Below are 15,727 nucleotides of genomic sequence, written 5' to 3' on the forward strand. Positions count from 1 at the left end.
ATTAGGTCCAGTCGTGACCGACTCTGGGGTTGTGGTGCTCATCTCACTTTATTGGCCTAGGGAGCCGGTGTATAGCTTCTGGGTCATGTGGCCAGCATGACTAAGCCGCTTCTGGCGAACCAGAGCAGCGCACGGAAACGCCGTTTACCTTCCCACCGGAGCGGTACCTATTTATCTACTTGCACTTTGATGTGCTTTCGAACTGCTAGGTTGGCAGGAGCAGGGAACTGAGCAACGGGAGCTCACCCCGTCGCAGGGATTCGAACCGCTGACCTGGTCGGCAAGTCCTAGGCTCTGTGGTTTAAACCACAGCACCAACCTTGGGTTAAATATGCTTCAGGTTGAGCGTTTTCAGGTTATGCTCTGTGGCGACCCGGAAGTAACGGAGCACGTTACTTCCGGGTTTTGCCGCTTGTGCATGCGCAGATGCCCAAAATGACGTCACAGACATGCGCGAAAATGGTGAAATGCGACACACGCAGACGCACAGTCGCGTGTTATGTTCTACTCAGGATGCGAACGGGGCTCCGGAACGGATCCTATTCGCATTCAGGGGTACCACTGTATATTTAATTCTTGCTTTCCCCACAAAAGCGTCCCAAAGCAATGTGCAGTATAAAAACAACATGCAAAGAGTGAGAATGAAACAAGAGCTCATAAGTGTTCCATCTGCTTTCGACTCCAGGAGGGACCACTTTTGCATCTGACCTTACCTGTCACTGGCATGTGAGCACTGGAAGGGCATCTGACCCTTGAGCTGGAAAAAGGCTCCCCTCCTCTGCTTAAATAGAAATATAGTAAATAAATTAAAGAACAGGAAAGAGCAGAATGAACATCAGAGAGGGTGGGTGAAAGGAAAGGAATTGTAGGTGGGGAGATCTGTTGCTTTCAGGTCTTCCCGGAGCCACCTGGTTGGCCACTGTGAGAACAAGATGGTGGACTAGTTGAGCTCTTGGCCTGATCCAGCGGCACTTTTCTTATGTTAAGCTCTACTATATAACTAATCCCATTTTATGAAGCCTGAAAGACTGGAAAGGAGGACTGGATCTCTGGGGAATACCTGGCCAACCCTGTTCCAGAGGCAGGGCAGGGATATGATGCAGTTGAACAAAGCCTTTTTTGTGCTGCCCAGACTGAACTGAGTCATTTATTTCGTTTTTATTTTCGCAAATTCTTTCCTTCTCTCTTAGCCCATCAGCATGGTGGAACACGCAGAGTTCTTGAAAGCTGGGAAGGAGCCTGGTCTTCAAATCTGGAGAATCGAGAAGTTTGACCTGGTCCCAGTGCCCAGAAATCTTTATGGGGATTTCTTCACCGGAGATGCCTACGTCATCCTCAACACCATCCGCCAGCGCAATGGGAACCTGCAGTACGACCTTCATTTCTGGCTAGGTAAGGTTGGGGTTTTGTGCAGGGACCCCGCAGGTGGCTCAGGGTGAAGACTTGTTGAGAAATGAGTACAGGAAGCCTTTCACTTCCTATCCCTACCATTGCTAGGTAAAGGTAAAGGGACTCCTGACCATTAGGTCCAGTCGCGGATGACTCTAGGGTTGCGGCGCTCATCTCGCTTTATTGGCCGAGGGAGCCAGCGTACAGCTTCCGGGTCATGTGGCCAGCATGACTAAGCCACTTCTGGGGAACCAGAGCAGCGCACGGAAACGCCGTTTACCTTCCCGCCGGAGCAGTACCTATTTATCTACTTGCACTTTGAGGTGCTTTTGAACTGCTAGGTGGGCAGGAGCAGGGACCGAGCAATGGGAGCTCACCCCGTTGCGGGGATTCGAACCGCCAACCTTCTGATCGGCAAGTCCTAGGCTCTGTGGTTTAACCAACAGCGCCACCTGCGTCCCTTCTACCATTGCTACCATTTTAAACCTATCTCTGGTTGCTTTCTGCATTTTTAAAAACTTGTTTTATTGTTTTTATTGTATAATTGTAAATTTGCTGCCATGAAATTGAAATTGCTTTGGGGGAAGGGATGCAGTTCAGTGGTAGAGAATCTGCCTTGCATGCAAAAGCCCCCAGTTTCAATCTGTGGCATCTCTAGGTAGGGCTGAGAACGTCCTCTGCCGAGATCCTGGAAAGCCACTATTGATCAGTGAGCTAGTTGAGGCAACTGTTTGACTCAGAATAAGGCAACTTCCTATGTTTCTAATATAGATGAATAAATTATTATTATTATTATTATTATTATTATTATTATTATTAATTCACCTCATTGCAATAATATGGCTATCAGTGAGTGCTAGCCATAATGGCTATGCTCTGCCTCCACTGCTTCTGAATACCAGTTGCTGGACACCAGTTAGTTGAAACCACATGAGGGGAGGTTGCTCTTGTGCTCAGGTCCTCCTACCACAGGCGTCTGGGTGGCCACTGAATAGTTGGGCCATGGGCCATATACAGTGGTACCTCTGGTTACGAACTTAATTCGTTCCAGAGGTCCGTTCTTAACCTGAAACTGCTCTTAATCTGAGGTACCACTTTAGCTAATGGGGCCTCCCACTGCCACCGTGCCGCCGCCACTGCATGATTTCTGTTCTCATCCTGAGGTAAAGTTCTTAACCCGAGGTACTACTTCCGGGTTAGCAGAATCCGTAACCTGAGGTGTTTGTAACCCAAGGTGTTTTTAACGCAAGGTGTTTGTAACTCAAGGTGTTTGTAACCCAAGGTACCGCTGTATCCAGTGGGCTCTTCTTATATTCTTCCTTTTCAAAAGTGCTGCATAGTTCACTGTTGTTTGTTTACTGACAATAAACCAAAGCAGTGAAGATGCCACTTCAAGATTGATATATTCAAGATTAAGGCTTAACCTAGGAGTAACCCCTATTGAACTTTGTGGAGTTTATTCCTCAATAGGCATGCTTCTCTCTTTTCTCTCCTTTTCTGATTCCTAGGGGACCAATGCAGCCAGGACGAGAGTGGATCCGCTGCCATTTTCACAGTGCAGCTGGACGATTACCTTGGTGGGAAGGCAATTCAGCACCGGGAGGTACAAGGGCATGAATCGTCCACTTTCACAGGGTACTTCAAATCAGGCATCAAATACAAGGTAGGTGTATAAAAGTTCAGTTCCTTGCTTGGTAGTACATCTGAACCTCATTAGCAAAAGCATTTCTGGACTGCCTGCCATCCAGGAATATAAATTCAAACCAGGTGATTTTTTGATGAGCCCATCCTTGGAATTATAGAGCTTCCATTACTCCTTAATATTCCCCTAAATTATGGAATTGTTGGAGCTTCAGACCTGCCTGCGTTAAGTCTCCCAAAGTACAGGAGATCTACGGGCACTATTCTACTAGTAAGAATTTCCGCTTGCTCAACAATTGGATCTGTTTTGTATAAATAGTTGTGTATTATAGGGGTTTTATCCTTGTTTTGACTATTGGTTTTTGTCTGTCAGTTTCATGGGGTGGGGGGGAGAGCAAGCAAGCAAACAAAAAATCTCAGGTTGTGCCATCTCCACTTGATCAGGCTGTTTTAGATGGCTAAATTGTACAGTGGTACCTCGGGTTAAGAACTTAATTCGTTCTGGAGGTCTGTTCTTAACCTGAAACTGTTCTTAACCTGAAGCACCACTTTAGCTAATGGGGCCTCCTGCTGCTGCCACGCCGCCGGAGCACTATTTCTGTTCTCATCCTGAAGCAAAGTTCTTAACCTGAAGCACTATTTCTGGGTTAGTGGAGGCTGTAACCTGAAGTGTATGTAACCTGAGGTACCACTGTAGTTGAATTGCATGAACAACAACCTAGGGCATAGGTAGACAAACCAAGGCTCGAGGGCTGGATGCGGCCCAATCGCCTTCTCAATCCAGCCCATGGATGGTCTAGGAATCAGCATGTTTTTACATGAGTAGGATGTGTCCTTTTATTTAAAATGCATCTCCAGGTTATTTGAGAGGGCTGCCTGGTGTTTTTACATGAGTAGAATGTATGCTTTTATTTAAAATGCATCTCTGGGTTATTTGTGGGGCATAGGAATTCATTCATTTCCCCCCAAAAAATATAGTCCTGCCCCTGACAAGGTCTGAGGGACAGTGGACTGGCCCCCTGCTGGAAAAGCTGGCTGACCCCTGGCTTAGGGTGTGTGTGAACTGACACACCACCCTTCTCAGCTATCTGCATTTGACAATTTGCTATCCTCCTCCTCTCACCTTGCAAAACTCTTGCTAAGGCAATCACAAAAAGGTCACAGCTCATCCTCTTCATTTACATTTCCCTGTAAATAGGGAATTTTTAAAATACTCAGGCCTGACCCCAAAACTCCACCAGACAACAACAAGGACACAGCTGTTGTGTAAGCTTACGAAGAACAAAAAGGGCATGCAGTGCAGACTTTTAAAGCCACAGTGACCATTTATCCCAGAATAAATGCAGCAATTATAGAACGAAATGAGAAATAGATAAAGAGGTACATTTGAGGTACCTCCAGACTGAATCAAGTGCATATCAAGGAAATTTAGGGAATTAAAGTGCACTGGTGCCCTGGAGCTATAAGCCCACTATGAAAAAGAAAATGATTTTTATTTTTATTTTTGCAATTAGGAATGGGCTCCTCCAGAGGACCTGTTTCTTGAGCATTCTTCTTGATTTGCTTGCACAATCAATATTAAATTATACCTGGTTTATATCCGAATTCTACATGGCAAAGAACATCCATTCTGATTTGCTTGTGGGTGCTTAATTTTCCCATGAAGGATGCATTCATCCAACACTTTCCCCTGTGCATGTTAGCATTTCCTCATCATTTCCCATGCTATAAAAATTGAAATTCCTTGTATTTGTTTTGCAGGGCAGTGTTTCTCATACTTGAGTCTTTAGCTGTTTGTTGTCGGACTACAGTTCCCATCATTCCTATCTAGCAGGTTGGTAGTTCAACAACAGCTGGAGACCCATGCTTGAAAAACACTGTGCTAGGGTGACAGAACACTTTGATCTACTTTAATTGTGCAAACCTGAAGTTCCAGCATGCAGCTGAATTTCTCCTTCAAAATAGGGACAGTATAAAGCCAGTCAAAGTGACAGGGAAATGCACTGAAAGGTGTGGAATGAATGTTTAAATGGGAAGACGTATAACCACCATGCAAGCAAATAAGGATGAATGCTCATTGACATATAACTCCTGCAAAGAACTTAGAACAAACACTTAATAAAGATGAGATAATAATAATAATTTATTATTTATACCCCGCCCATCTGGCTGAGTCTCCCCAGCCACTCTGGGCAGCTTCCAATCAAGTGTTAAAAACAAAACAGCATTAAATATTAAAAACTTCCCTAAACAGGGCTGCCTTCAGATGTCTTTTAAAAAGAAGATAGCTGCTTATTTCCTTCACATCTGAAGGGAGGGCGTTCCACAGGGCAGACGCCACTACCAAGAAGGCCCACTGTCTGGTTCCCTGTAACCTCACTTCTCGCAATGAGGGAACCGCCAGAAGGCCCTCGGCGCTGGACCTCAGTGTCCGGGCTGAAAGATGGGGGGGAGATGCTCCTTCAGGTATACAGGACCGAGGTCATTTAGGGCTTTCAAGATCAGCACCAACACTTTGAATTGTGCTCGGAAACATACTGGGAGCCAATGCAGATCTCCAGGACCGGTATTATGTGGTCCTGGCGGCCACTCCCAGTCACCAGTCTAGGTGCCGCATTCTGGATTAATTGCAGTTTCCGGGTCACCTTCAAAGGTAGCCCCACGTAGAGCGCATTGCAGTAGTCCAAGCGGGATATAATCAAACCTCTTCATTTCAGGATAAATTCTCAGTGAATAGGTTGTCTGCAGCAACTCTTACTCAGCTGCTAGGGACAGCTTTCTCATTGTGATGATAATCTGTCTGATACCCAGGTAGACCCAAGCAAGGTGTTCAGCTTGGTGGATGGCCAGTCAAATTGTTTCTTTGTTCTTCTAGGCTGGTGGTGTGGCTTCTGGCTTCCGCCATGTGGTTCCCAATGAAGTCACTGTCCAGAGACTCCTTCAGGTCAAAGGAAGGCGAACTGTACGTGCTACAGAGGTGCCCGTCACCTGGGACAGCTTCAACACCGGTGATTGCTTCATCTTGGATCTGGGCCAGGTGCGTTTCTTGCAAGCCCTGAGGGTAATGGGAATTTGTTCTGTTTTCTTAAACAAACAAACAAACAAACAAACAAACAAACAAACAAAACTTATTATTTTTCCTTAGATTGGAATAGCTAAATCTGTCAATTTCAGTTTTGCTCAGTTTCTTACATTTTTGCTAGTCTTAATTTCAGTTTTCCACAAATCAACATCGGTTTGTATTTTTTTTTTTTTAAAGTCTCTTGAACATTTTAATTAGCATTTTATTGAAAAATTCTAATATACATATTTTTTCAAAGCAGTTTTCCCATACATAATGCATTCTTGTTTCTTACTTTCATCAATATGTGCATTTTTATACACACTTTACCTCAGAATATGCTTTTTTTTTTTTGTATGTTACATGTCTGGAAAACTGCACTGCAAAATTCAGAGAAGAGTGAATTTTGAAGGATAGTTGTATTCCGGTTCACACATTTTTTCATAAATTACAAATTAAGTAGATTCATCTTTAAACTTGAACTGGATCTAGTTTTTCCACCATCCCTATGCATCTCTGAACCGGAACATGACATTTTTTTGAGTTTCCCTTGGTTCTGTGCTGGTCCCCTTCGTTGTGGGGCATGAAAAGCCTTGTAGGAGATAATAAGATGCTGTTAGTCCAGGCCTGATATGAATGTGTCCTGCCAAGCAAGCACATTTTCCTAGCTGATTGTACAAAGTGCTCAGCTCCAGCCTGAAGCTAGCTTTGTCTGTGACACATTCCCAGTTTGAGGGCAGGCACAAGCTTAAAGTGGACACAGCTGGTCTGGCCCCCTCAAATAAATTATTAAATTATTTTGTTATATTGCTGATTTTGTGGAAGCTACTTTGAACTGTGGAGAAGTAGCATATAGGTGTTGTCAATAATCCAATCATTACCTTATTTAGGCTGTGATCTGGTTTGCACATAACACTAAACTATGATTTATATAGAGTTATGTGTGAACTGTGATTTGTTAGCTATGATTGCTCATTCATAAACCTTAGTTTATAAACCTTGAAAAGGTAAAGGTACCCCCTGACTGTTAGGTCCAGTCACGGACGACTCTGGGGTTGTGCGCTCATCTCGCTCTATAGGCTGAGGGTCCCAGTGTTTGTCTGCAGACAGCTTCTGGATCATATGGCCAGCATGACTAAGCCGCTTCTGGCGAACCAGAGCAGCGCACAGAAACGCCATTTACCTTCCCACTGGAGCGGTACCTATTTATCTACTTGCACTTTGACGTGTTTTCAAACTGCTAGGTGGGCAGGAGCTGGGACTGAGCAATGGGAGCTCACCCCGTCGCAGGGATTCAAACTGCTCACCTTCCGATCGGCAAGCCCTAGGCTCTGTGGTTAACATTAATTATAGCTTAGTATTGTTTCATGTTCTCATTGGTGTTTTCAACTGTTATGTGGCATGGTTTAAGTGATCAGCTGCCAGGTGCCTCAGTTTTAACTGCAGTTCATTAAACCATGGTTCACATTAACCACGGTCTAATGGTTTGTGAGTACAAGGTCACTTCTTTGCATCATAAGAAATCTGACTCCCGCTTCCTGCTATATAGTCATAGTATTTGCCTCTTTAACCTCCTTCTTTCTGTGCCCTGCAGAATATTCATCAGTGGTGTGGCTCACAAAGCAACAGGTTTGAAAAGCTGAAGGCCACCCAAGTCGCCAAGGGGATCCGGGATAACGAGAGAAGTGGACGCGCAAGGGTCTATGTCATAGATGACGGTGCTGAGCGGGAAGAGATGCTTCAGGTCCTGGTTTATTTACTTTCTCACAAATCCATACGTGCTACTCAGCTGCAATCCTATATGCAGTTACTTGGGAGTAAGCCTAACACAGGGAAACTTACTTCTGAGTAACTAAGGGGGTCAACTTACATGTTTTGCAGAGAATCCATGACTAGATTTTGCAGGGAACTTAAATGCAGTTGCCATTTCTGCCTATTTGCTTGCATCAGCAGAGGGACAGGGCATTCTGTTAATTTCCCAATCTCCCGTGTGGAAGTCCGGTTGAGGATCCTACAGATTAAAATCCAGCCTCTTGTGAATATCAGTGCTCTTCACCAAATGTGGTGGGTGAGAGAAAATGGGGCAGTGTTGCTACATTCACACAGGTACCGTTTCAGCATGTTGTTGTTAATCGAAACATGAAAGCTTCAGAGCCCAGCTGATTCTGAGTGTGTGAGAGCTGCCTCCTCCCACCAACCCCTTGCACATTCAGTAAAACTGCACCGGGATACTGTAGGAGAGGTTTGAATTCTGAATTTTTATAACAACAACCATTTATTATTTATGCCCCACCCATCTGGCTGGGTTTCCCCAGCCACTCTGGGTGGCTTCCAACAGAATATTAAAATACAATAATCTGTTGAACATTAAAAGCTTCCCTAAACAGGGCTGCCTTCAGATGTCTTCTAAAAGTCTGGTAGTTGTTTTTCTCTTTGACATCTGATGGGAGGGCGTACCACAGGCCGGGGGCCACTACCGAGAAGGCCCTCTGCCTGGTTCCCTGTAACTTGGCTTCTCACAGGGAGGGAACCGCCAGAAGGCCCTCGGGGCTGGACCTCAGTGTCCGGGCAGAACGATGTGGGTGGAGACGCTCCCTCAGGTATACTGGACCGAGGCCGTTTCGGGCTTTAAAGTTCAGCATCAACACTTTGAATTGTGCTCGGAAATGTACTGGGAGCCAGTGTAGGTCTTTCAAGACTGGTGTTATGTGGTCTCAGCGGCTGCTCCCAGTCACCAGTCTACCTGCCGCATTCTGGATTAGTTGTAGTTTCCGGGTCACCAGAGAGGAGGGAGGTAAACAATCCTGCTTGTGGTTATCTGGTTGGCCACTGTGAGAACAAAATGTTGGAGTAAATGCTCCTACGCCCCCATCCTCCTCCCTGCTGAGTTCCACTAGGGCAGGCATGACCAACTCCCAAGAGACTGCGATCTGCTCCCAGTATAAAAAAACTGGCAGTGATCTACCCATTGTCATTGGAGGGAGGAGGAGCAAGGAGGAGCCTGCGTGCATGGGGTGGGTGGATTGCCCAGAGTTGTTGATCCCAAAATTGTTTGTTGAGCTTTTTTGGGGTAAGGTTGCCCAGAGTTCATCAGCTTTTATTTGTTAACTTTTAGCAAACTTTATTTACCGTATTTTTCGCTCTATAAGATGCACCAGACCATAAGACGCACCTAGTTTTTGGAGGAGGAAAACAAGAAAAAAAATATTCTGAATCTCAGAAGCCAGAACAACAAGAGGGATCGCTGCGCAGCAAAAGCAGCGATCCCTCTTGCTGTTCTGGCTTCTGGGATAGCTGCGCAGCCTGCATTCGCTCCATAAGACGCACACACATTTCCCCTTACTTTTTAGGAGGGAAAAAGCGAGTCTTATAGAGCAAAAAATACAGTAATCCCCAAATCAATAAGGGTCACACGACCTACCAGGATCAGCCCAGGGGTCTACCAGTAGATTGCCATCTACTGGCTGGACATGCCTGTACTGGGGCAACATTGCGACTTAAGGAGGGAACTTGCAACCAGTACCACTCCCTGGACTGTTTGCTAACATGAAGGCCAGTAGGCAGGGTGCTGGCTAAGGGCAGACTTCAGTTGGTAGGGCAATGCCCCATTTGCCCTAATGGACCAGCCACCAGTATCAAAGCCATGCCCTTTTCACTGGTCAATTTCCATAAGGTTTTGAATTTGGCTTCGCCTTCCTGCCCTCTCCATTTCCCATAACTATCCTCTTGTGCAACAGGCATAAATCAGGGTTTAAAAAAGAGAGTAAATGATTATTTTTCCATGTGGGATCCTGTTTATTTCTTCAGTTAAATCATCTGGCGAGCAGAGAGCCTGTTTAGTCAGCATACACTCCTCTAGAAACTTTTATATATTATTATTAATAATTTTTTGCGTGTTTGCTTTTCAGGTCCTGGGACCCAAGCCCACCCTGCCAGCAGGCACTACTGATGACGGTGCAGCTGACGCAACCAACCGAAGGCTGGCTAAGCTGTACAAGGTATAACAAGATCCAGATGGCCAGTGAGCCAGAGGGAGGGAGTCCTATGAAACAGTGGAGAGAGTCAGCGCTCAAAGCAGTTTTTGGGGGTGTGCTTTTTATCTCCCAGGGAGAACAAAGAGCTGTTTCAGCTTTGCCTGTCAGTGATTGGCTTTGGCTAGAGTGCATGGCGGGAACAGTGTCAACGCCATGAATGCCAACCCACCCGATAAGCTGAACTTACATTTTATTTTATTTTTTCGTTTTGCTTTTGCAATAGAAACCTGTCCAATGGAGTACTGTATAACCAAAAATATTAAGATAAGTGGAACCTGCAGCAAAATGTTGCAGAATATCCTCATCCCTTAACAGAAGTGTTGGGGGTGTGTGTGAGAGTTTATACTGTGCCATTTAGTTGTTTAGAGACTAGAAGGCCACATTTACACCATACATTTAAAGCACTATCACTTTTAACAGCCATTGCTCCCCACAAAGAATCCTGGGAAATGTGGTTTGTTCAGGGTGCTGAGAGCTAAATGTACTTAAGCTTTGTTTTAATCAGGGTTGGCTGACTGGGGTTAAGCCAACACATTTGTGGAGGAGGAGATTTGAGCCGTGAAAAGGAGAGAAGTGGCAGTATTTGTGAGAGAGGAGAGTGGAGATGAAATGTGGTAGCTAGCTAGAGGGCCTCTTCAGACTGCTTTTGGGTTTTTTTAGTGGGCGGATGTATTCTGCCACATGTCATTAATGCAATAATAGGTTTGTATCAAACTGAATTTCAATCAGAGTAGACCCATTTCAATTAACGGACCTAAGTTAGTCATGCCCATTAATTATGGCTGGTCTACTCTGAGTAGGACTAATGCTGGACACACCCCAAGAATAACAATCTGTTCTGCTGTACTGTTACAGGTATCCAACGGCGCAGGGAATATGGCAGTCTCTCTGGTGGCTGATGAGAATCCATTCTCTCAATCAGCCCTGAGCTCGGATGATTGCTTCATTCTTGACCATGGCACTGATGGCAAAATCTTTGTCTGGAAAGGTAAAAGGAGAGAGATATACAAAAGTCATATGGCTGACACAGGCCATGTTCACACTACACACTTAAAAGTGCTGTTATAACACGTTAAACTGTTGTGGCTTCCCAAAGTGTGTTGGGAGCTGTAGGAGCTGTTAGGTGACCCCTATTCACCTCAGAGAGCTACAATTCCCAGAGTTGGTTTAAGAACCAACTCCTCTTCCCAGGAATTGTAGCTCTCTGAGGAGAATAGGTGTTGTCTAACAACTCTCAACAACCTTAACAAACTGCAGCTGCTTTGAAGGGAGACCATTAATGTTTAAAGTGCCATCACTGTGCTTTAAATGTATGGTCTCTGTGTGTGCTAGTGAAATACATGCAGCTGTGGAATCAGGGGTGGGTTCTCAATTTCTATGGAGAGTGTGCCTTATTGTTTTGTTGTAGGGGTGTGAATTTTCTATAGGGGTTAATAGGCAGCATTAAATACACATAAACACACCCACTGTAGACAAAAGAATGAGTGTACAACAGATTTGGGGAACCTGTGGTCTTCCAGATGTCATTGAACTCCAGCTCCCATCAGTCTCAGTGGGCATGGCTGATGGAGGTTGGAGTCAAACATCTGGAGGGCCAAAAGTTCCAAATTCCTGGTGTACCAAGAAGCACACCACCTGATAATATTACTTTATGCACTTCTCTAACTTGATGTTACATTGAGGGATTGTGGAGGGTGCTGTTTGTTTATTTGTTCAGGTTTATTTTTAAAAATTATCCCACTTTTCCTTTTGAAGAAACTCATACTAAATGCCATTTTTGGCAGCAAATTTAAATGTATTCTCACATCTAACTTGAGGGGAGAAATTGGTGAGGGTGTGTGGAACAGCATAAGGCCTTGCCACTAGACAAGATTTGAAGGTATAATTAAAAGATGGCAAATAGTTATTTCATTTGTTGCTTATAAATTTTCCCACCATGGTTTGTGTGCATGCACACACATATTTTTTGCTGCAGGCCTCAAAATGTCTTCATGTATTTAAATTTTATCTATTATTATTATTATTATTATTATTATTATTATTATTATTAATTTATACCCCGCCCATCTGGCTGGGTTTCCCCAGCCACTCTGGGTGGCTTCCAACAAAAGATTTAAAATACATTAAAACATCATTCGTTAAAACCTTCCCTAAACAGGGCTGTCTTCAGATGTCTTCTAAACGTCAGACACTTGTTTATTTCTTTGACATCAGAAATACATTCTGCCTCATATGATTGATTTTTTTTGGCCTCAGAAATATGTTCTGTCTCACATACTTGAATTTGTGCCTGAAGCACAAAATGTCCACATGAAGGACTTATAAAACCCTTCCCCTTTAAAAATCACTCCATCTGGTAGCAAATTTTATATTCTCTTTTAATATATCTATCTTCACTCACTCCTGTTGCTAACTTGAAGGTAAAAATGCCAATGCTGAGGAAAGGAAGGCTGCCTTGAAAACCGCCGCAGAATTCATCACCAAGATGGGTTATCCCCGACACACACAGGTAAGGATACAAGAAAAGTTATCCATAGACTTCCTTCTGTTATAGCAGGGATGAGGAACCTGTGGTCCTCCAGGTGTTGTTGGATTTCAGCTCCCATCAGCTCCAATAGCCAGGGCCGGCTCACCCTTGAGGTGGGGTGAAGCAACTGCCTCAGGTAGCAGAAGCCCCTGAGGCGGCACTCCTACAGGCACACCATTCACCGCCACCCCAGTCAGTGGTAGAGAAGTGGCACCAGCAGCAGTGCCGATTTCCAGTGATATCTCACAAGATCTTACTAAAATCTCATGAGATCTCAAAGAGTGCGAGTCATCTCACAGGATTTTGACAAAATCTCACGAGTGTCTAAATTGAGCCTATGTGGCTCAATAGCTAGAGAACTGCACTGAGGCCTAGTGTCAAGAATAAATTGTGCTGATAAAGCTTTTTAAAAAGAGAACAATAAATAAATACAATTCTGTCCCAGTTTGGCTTCAGCTGAGACCATTCCATCTCAGGATACTTTCTTTGTTTCAGATCCAAGTCCTTCCAGACGGTGGCGAGACTCCTCTGTTCAAGCAATTCTTCAAGAATTGGCGTGACAGGGACCAGACAGAGGGCATGGGTGTGGGCTACATCAATTCTCACGTGGCCAAGATTGACAACATTCCTTTCGATGCTGCCACACTACACACCTCCCCAACAATGGCAGCTCAGCATGGCATGGAAGATGACGGCACTGGAAACAAACAGGTAAGTGGGGGAGATGGTGGTTATGCAAAATCGTCACTCTATTAGGCAAAAGGATCTATCCAGCATTTGGCAGCTCAGGACTCCGAGCAAGAAAGATAAAAGCTGAGTGTGTATTGTACCGCAGTCAGTGAGTACAACAAGAGAGAATATTGTTATGATTTGGGGGGTCAGTGCGAATGATACCTTAGTTCCCTTCCAAATCTGTGATGTTGTGTATGTGGGGTAGAATACATAAGTTAAGTTAATGGCTTTGGCTGGCCAGTTAAGTGCTGTGAAGTCTTGAAGAGGATGCCATAGAGATAAATGGGTTGGCCTTTTCCCGCCTCACCTGGCTGGAGGCCATGGTCATCCTAGGAGGAAGAAGAAACTGACCAAGGAAGGCTGTCTAAGTGATGAGTTGTGTGAGTGAGTTTTGGCTAATGTTGGAAGTGGAGACAGAGAGCAATGTTTTGCTCTGTGCTGAACCTAAGCTGTTGACTGGGGGCTTCGCTGGAAACCTAACAGGGAATGGAGACCTGTTGGGGTGTTAATTCTGTGGGCCCCTCCATCCTGTGCTCAGGTTGTGTATATGTGTAAATAAAGCCACCTCTCCTAAAGATGTCTCCATTGGCCTCTCCTGTGGCTGATCTCCACCCACTGCAATTCCTAGACATGCTGTCTTCAGTGGTAGCTTGAGTCCTTTGGGACTGGGAGGACAGAAGGCAGGGAGCCCCACAGTAGGTGGCGCCAGAGCCAGTGATAGGCAGAGTCTCCTCATTTGAACATTGCCTGCATCATCCTCCCTGCTGAGTTCTACAAGGGCAGCACTGGAACTAAGGACAAGGAAGCAGGCAGCAGGGCCACCCCCTGGACTAGTAAGTTGAAAGCCAGGCAGGTGGAGGCTAGCTGAGAGCAGACTGTGGCTGGTGGGGCACTGCCCCATTTGCCCTAATGGACCAGCCTTGATCCTGGAGGCAGATCACTGCCATTTCTGATAAGTAGCCATCAATAGCCTTTTTTCTCCCTTAATCTGCCTCATCTCCTTTTAAAGCCGTGAGTTTGCCATTTGAACCATCCATCAAAGTTGGCAACTTTCAAAGCATTCTAAGTCATAGCCACAGCATACATTAAAAGCGCATGGCTTCCCTTAAAGAATCCCAGAAACCATAATTAGTATCTCTGTGAGGAGTAAACTACAGTTCCCAAGATTATTTTGGGATGGGGGAAGCCATGACTGTTGAAATTGCTATGAATGCACTTCAAATGTGTGGTGCAAATATACCTGTCCATACACCTGTCTCTCGCTTTCCCTACTCCTTTCACTTACATAATTTGTATGTCTTCGTTTATTATTTCAAGAAGATGGAACTCATTCCACCAATGGTCTCCTGTTTGCCATTTATCTGATTTGGATGTCATTTCTCTTCTCTCCCCCCCCCCCTTCAGATCTGGAGAATAGAAGGTTCTGCCAAAGTCCCAGTGAGTCCCTCAAATTACGGACAATTCTATGGTGGGGACAGCTATATCATCCTGTATGATTACAGACATGGTGGAAAACAAGGCAAAATCATCTACACTTGGTATGATAACTTTTTTTCTTATTAGTATTTTTAAAAAAAATTAAGACAACTTTTGCCCTCCAGATGTTGCTGAACTACAACTCCCATCAGCCACAGCAAACATGGCTGATGTCCAAGGTTGATGGGAGTTATAGCTCAGTAACATCTGGAGGACCAAAGCTTCCCCACACCTGATTTAAGGTTTTCTAACTCATAACAATATGGGACGTGGGTGGCACTGTGGGTTAAACCACAGAGCCTAGGACTTGCCGATCAGAAGGTCAGCAGTTCGAATCCCCGCGATGGGATGAGCTCCCGTTGCTCAGTCCCTGCTCCTGCCAACCTAGCAGTTCGAAAGCACGTCGAGTACAAGTAGATAAATAGGTACCGCTCCAGCGGGAAGGTAAACGGTTTTTCCGTGCGCTGCTCTGGTTCACCAGAAGCGGCTTAGTCATGCTGGCCACATGACCCAGAAGCTGTACGCTGGCTCCCTCGGCCAATAAAGTGAGATGAGCGCTGCAACCCCAGAGTCGGCCACGACTGGACCTAATGGTCAGGTGTCCCTTTACCTTTACCTAACTCATAACAACGTAAGAAGAGCCTGCAGGATCAAGTCAAAGCCCATCTGGTCCAGCATCCTGTTCTCACAAATGGCCAACCAGGTGCCCCAGCAGGAAACCTGCAAGCAGGACCTGAGCACAAGAGTCCTCTCTCCTTCTTCAGCTTCCAGAAACCAGTATTCAGAAGCACGTAACCTCTGCCCATGGAGGCACAAAATAACTATCATGGCTAGTAGCCATTGATAGACTTATCCCACATCATTTTT

General features: G+C 45.1%; 1 protein-coding gene across 3 annotated transcripts in view; it reads left to right on the plus strand.

The window, feature by feature from the left end:
- The window catches only part of GSN (gelsolin), a 60,840-nt gene that overhangs the window by 35,383 nt on the left and 9,730 nt on the right, over positions 1 to 15,727 (plus strand). For all 3 annotated transcript variants that reach the window (XM_080990716.1, XM_080990715.1, XM_080990714.1), the window contains exons 2-10: positions 1,191 to 1,392; positions 2,898 to 3,052; positions 5,906 to 6,067; positions 7,686 to 7,835; positions 10,000 to 10,089; positions 10,981 to 11,113; positions 12,546 to 12,634; positions 13,148 to 13,363; positions 14,789 to 14,922. In XM_080990716.1, the coding sequence (XP_080846842.1) occupies positions 1,200 to 1,392; positions 2,898 to 3,052; positions 5,906 to 6,067; positions 7,686 to 7,835; positions 10,000 to 10,089; positions 10,981 to 11,113; positions 12,546 to 12,634; positions 13,148 to 13,363; positions 14,789 to 14,922 (1,322 nt within the window). In that variant the 5' untranslated portion in view covers positions 1,191 to 1,199. The remainder of the gene's footprint in view (positions 1 to 1,190; positions 1,393 to 2,897; positions 3,053 to 5,905; positions 6,068 to 7,685; positions 7,836 to 9,999; positions 10,090 to 10,980; positions 11,114 to 12,545; positions 12,635 to 13,147; positions 13,364 to 14,788; positions 14,923 to 15,727) is intronic.

The sequence above is a fragment of the Podarcis pityusensis genome (assembly GCF_964106645.2).
Source record: "Podarcis pityusensis genome assembly, chromosome: Z".
Classification (NCBI taxonomy): domain Eukaryota; kingdom Metazoa; phylum Chordata; class Lepidosauria; order Squamata; family Lacertidae; genus Podarcis; species Podarcis pityusensis.